This window comes from Ursus maritimus, unplaced genomic scaffold (assembly GCF_017311325.1).
Source record: "Ursus maritimus isolate PB19 unplaced genomic scaffold, ASM1731132v1 scaffold_28, whole genome shotgun sequence".
Taxonomy (NCBI): domain Eukaryota; kingdom Metazoa; phylum Chordata; class Mammalia; order Carnivora; family Ursidae; genus Ursus; species Ursus maritimus.
In genome coordinates this window covers 35,280,952-35,285,145 of record NW_024425341.1, presented here as the reverse complement: position 1 = coordinate 35,285,145, position 4,194 = coordinate 35,280,952, and the positions used below count along the sequence as shown (strand labels likewise).

The 4,194-nt window shown below is 59.1% G+C and overlaps 1 protein-coding gene across 2 annotated transcripts; it reads right to left on the bottom strand.

The window, feature by feature from the left end:
• Window positions 1-1,460: 1,460 nt before the first annotated feature.
• On the bottom strand, window positions 1,461-3,321 carry HELT (helt bHLH transcription factor). Of its 2 annotated transcripts, none has more exons than XM_008710503.2 (4): window positions 3,295-3,321; window positions 2,735-2,839; window positions 2,368-2,464; window positions 1,461-1,960 (listed from the first exon to the last, which is right to left on the bottom strand). In XM_008710503.2, the coding sequence occupies exons 1-4, from the start codon at window positions 3,319-3,321 to the stop codon at window positions 1,461-1,463; spliced, it is 729 nt and encodes a 242-aa protein (XP_008708725.2). The 2 variants fall into 2 exon arrangements, with proteins under 2 accessions (XP_008708725.2, XP_040499099.1); XM_040643165.1 differs by having other exon boundaries at window positions 1,461-1,957.
• Between the last annotated feature and the right edge of the window lie 873 nt (window positions 3,322-4,194).

The window sequence follows — 4,194 nt, the reverse complement described above, 5'->3', positions numbered from 1 at the left end:
AGCTCCCTTACACCCTGTCCACAGAAATGGAATAAGTTAATTTATTGTCCTCCAGCTAATCGGGGAGAACACAAATCATTGTCGTTTGGTTAAATGGCCTCTGGAAACAGGAAAACCTGCTACATAATTTCGAATTATTTATTTAAAGGGTATCAGAGCTAGGGAATAAAAAAGGAAATATAGGAACAAAGGGGAAAAAATCAAGGAAGGAAAAAAATTTCAGTCACCACAAACACATTAGCCGTTTGGATACCTTGTTCATTTTACCGGTTTACATAAAACAATAGCAGGCTCGTTTTGCTATTTGGGCCTTTAAAAAAACATGACTTTTGTTTGCTATTCTAAGTGTATCGCTGTGTTGTGGGTAGGGCACAGATCCAATTAGAACTGAAAACCCTAATCTCCTAAAGATGACTGGACAAGCGTCCCCTGGGCCCTGAAAACTCCACACGACGTACAGGGTTGAGCAGAAGGTTAAAATCCAGCCTCCCCCGGGAAAGGGGGAAAGGAGGCTTTTTCTCCTTGGGCCCGAGAACCAGAACAGACTGCCCAGCGACCGACCCCCTACGGTGGCGGATGGTGGGGATCTGCAGAGGGAACCGTCCCCCGGAGAGCGCGTCTCCTGACCCGGTCGTTGCCGGCTGCTCACCCGGTTGCCTAGCGTCCCTGAGGCTGAGCTGATCTGTGCGTAAAAAGGCAAGGCAGGCTTCCCTGAACCCTCCCGCGGCGCCGAGTAGCTGTCATCCTAAAGTAATAAACTTCGTCGTCTGTTGCTTTTGAGCCGTAACTCAGAAGTTACCTCCTGTTTTGTTTTTCGGAGACGTGTTAGAGCTCTAAACTTAGTCACGCGTGCCGCTGGCCTGAGTCGCGCCGCTCTCCAGGCCAGCCCGCGCGTGGTGCGCGCGCGCGCCCCCCGGCCTGGTCTCGCGGTAGGAAGGGCGCCCAGGTCGCAGCGGGCACAAGTCCGCTAAAGCCAGTGTGGGGCGGGTCCTTGGCTTGCATTTTCTCAGAGTCAAGGGCCCAGTTCTTCTTCGCGCGCCCTGCTCCGAGGCAGATGCCCAAGGTGCGCACCTGTCGGGTGAGGGTCTGGAGCCCCGAGGGAGCCACGACTTCTCTCCCCGAAGCGAAGCTCCATTTAGCCTTTCCTCCCTCCTCCTCAGACCCGGCAGCGCCCCCTGCCCCCAAGTACTGAAGAGCATCACCTTGGCCCTATCGGACTCGCGTCCTCGGCACCTCCAGGGGCGGTTGTGGAGGAGCAGAAGGTAACAAAGAAATCCATCTCTTGGTCTTTACCAGAAATCGTTTATTGCCAGGAGGGAGATCCTTCAGAAGACTAATTTGCTCGCGGCCTTCCCCCACCCAGGGGAATTTTGTTGGCACAATATTTACACCTGTACAAAATACAGTGTTTCTCCTAAGCAGCGTCCGACGCTCGGAGAAATCTGCAGGGAGAGGCAGCGTCAGAGCACCGTGGGGTGCTGGGAGGGGTGCAGGTTGAGGGCGTTGGGGTGGGCGTGGCCGATCAGGTTGAGGTAGTGCCGGTCCAGCCCCTGCACGGGCGCCAGGAAGGGGCTGTGCTGTTGCGCGGGGCTCGGGAGCGGCACGGGCGCGCTGGGCAGGTAGGGCAGCGCCGGGCTGCGGGCCGTGCCGTGCGGCCAGGGGAAGGGCCCGGGGGCAGCGCCCTGCGGGAAAACGGAGGCCTCCCCGGGGCTGTGGCCTGCGAGCTCGGGCCCCGCTGGGTGTAGCTGATAGGAGAAATCTGGCTCTGGAAGCGAACCTAGCGGCTGGAAGGCAGGTTCGGTGCCCAAGCGGGCCTTGGACTGCAAGAAGGCGAGGATGCGCGCGTACTTGGTGTCCTTGGTCTCCATCCGCTCCACGGTGGTGAGGTAATGCACCAGGTTCTTCATGCACTCGTGGTAGCCGTAGTGGAAGTAGTTGGCAAACTCCGCTAGCAGTTCTGCTGGAGGGGCGAGTCAACCCGCAGAAAGGAAAAAAAAACAAAACAAACAAAAAAACCGTGAGCAGCCCCTTCCCCACCGGGAGCCCGAGGTGGGTACCAGGCACATCCCTCCCATCAAGTTTTCTGGCCGGAGTTCCCATTTGAGGCCTGTCCTCTCTTACCCCAGTCTGGAGACCGCAAAAGCGCAAGCAAACGACCCCACTCTTCCCCACCAGAGAGGAGGCGACGGAAACAGCATCCCTAGAAACCTGTCCCCCCACCCGTCCGCCTTTGCTTACGTGGAACCTCGACCCCCCCCTTCGGCCGCATCCAGAGTGGAGACCTCTAGTGAAGGCCTTCACTCCCACCCCCAAGTCTCTATGCGAACGCTCCCTGCCCAGGTTCCCCTTTGCCAAATCCGCGCCCACCTTTTTCCCTTCCCCGAGGAAAATCAGCGGAGTGCAGGGCTCTCAGGTACTGAACGGTCATCTCGAGGATCTCCGCCTTCTCCAGCTTCCCGGAACTCTGCAAAAGGAGGAGGGGCTCCTCGCAGCGACCCAACGGGCACAAGCCAACCCGGGCAGGCTGGGTGCACGGTTTTATCTGGAGCAGCTAACAGGGCGCTGCAGTGGATCTGCGCAGAGGGCCGCCTGGTGCTCACTCGGCGCTCGGGTCCCCAGGGGCAAGAGCCCGCAGGAAAGCCCCTTTCCGTCTCCAGACTCCTTGCACCCCTGCCGAGAGTGGCAGCAGAGGATCCCCAGCGCCTGGCTCTGTAAGCTCGGCCTCTGACATTACCTGCTTCGCCAGGGCCATGGGCACAGTCTTGCCCAGCTCGTTCAAGCAGCGGTTAATCCGGTCCCTCCTTCGCTTTTCTATCACTTTGTGGGAGACGGGGGTTCTCTGCGAACAGAGGTTTGTACGTTTAGGATAGTGGTGCCCAGGGAGTCGTCAAAGGCATGGCTGTAGCTGCGTGTCAGCCGTCTTCCCAGCCCTCAACGCTGCCCAGGGAATCCCCCCGGAAGGGCTCCCTGCTCCTCCACATAAGGGTCAAATGAGCTCTGCCCTCTCACAGCCAGGCTGGTGCGCTCCTCTTCCAGCCGCCCTACCCTCTCCAGCCACGCCGTCAGGCTGAGCGCCAGGCACTGGGGAGGTGGCCACCAGTCTCGGGCGTGGGCTCCTCCGGAGTTGAGCAGTCTCCTGTCTCTAACCTCATTCCCTCCCAAACCACTCAAGATTCCTCCGCACGAGAGTCGCGTGTGCCGCGTCCCTGCCGTCGGTCCAGCCAGGTGGCGGCTCGGGGAATCAGACGCCCCCACCATCAGGGCGCAAGGGCTGTTTGGGCTCAGCCGACTCACTTTGCGATCCTTGAGCTTGTCTGACATCCTGCTCTACGCGCCCTCGGGAGAGGCGGTGGCGCGAGTCACCCGTCCACTTTCCGCCTCGTGTGCCTCCTCGAGTGTCCCAGGTAGACTGCAGCCTCCCAACTCCGAGGGACTGCCTTATAAAGCGGTCATCTAGGGCTCCAAGTGCATTCACGAGTTGAATTATTCCATAGGATTAGGGGAGCTGCGTTTGGGGGATGTATGCATTCAAGATCAGTTTTAAAGAAGTTAAAAAAAAAAAATTAGCAGCCGAGGGGGGCGAGCTGGGGGCAGATCAGCTTTGTTAATCCACGTGGCCCTTCAAAGGACACGTGATCGGCGGGGGAATAACATTTGCATGGCAACAGCCCGGGCGGGAAAAGGAGGCGGTAAACTGGAGCCGGCGGGCGAGCGAGCGCCTGCAGCAGCCGCAGGCGCAGAGCGCCGGGGCGCAGCGGCCGCGGGCACCGGGGGGCGAGGATCCTCACAAAACAGTGTCGCCTCCTTTAGTCCCACCGCTGAGTCTCACACGATTGCCTGTTTACAAATCCCAGCAAGCCCGCAGTCCCAGCGCCGAGTGCGTTTTAAAGCCTGTCCAGAGTCATTAAAGTAATTAAGTAAGCCTTTAATAGGCTGTTCCGCCGGGTTCAAGGGAGAGCTCTTGGAGACGGAGGCGCCCCGTTTGTTCCCAGGCTTTTCTCACACGACTTGGTGACACGTCCATCTCCCCCCTTTTTGTTTACACCGCTTTATTTGTCCGGACATCCCGGCAGGTGTGGGGCTACGGCTGGCACACGAGGCTCCCGCCTCGCCTCGCCCCTCCCGCCGGTCTTTGGCACGCGACGCTCCCCCCTACTCCCTGACCACGTCGCTTGCTTTCTTCCCCCCCCCCCC

What these genes read in the sequence shown, in the direction of transcription:
- HELT (XM_008710503.2), bottom strand. Translation starts at nt 3,321, where the DNA reads ATGTCAGACAAGCTCAAGGATCGCAAA. An exon ending in ACAAGCTCAAGGATCGCAAA is followed by an intron (nt 2,840 to 3,294) that starts GTGAGTCGGCTG and finishes CTCTGTTCGCAG; the next exon opens with AGAACCCCCGTCTCCCACAA. An exon ending in TCCTCGGGGAAGGGAAAAAG is followed by an intron (nt 1,961 to 2,367) that starts GTGGGCGCGGAT and finishes TCGCCCCTCCAG; the next exon opens with CAGAACTGCTAGCGGAGTTT.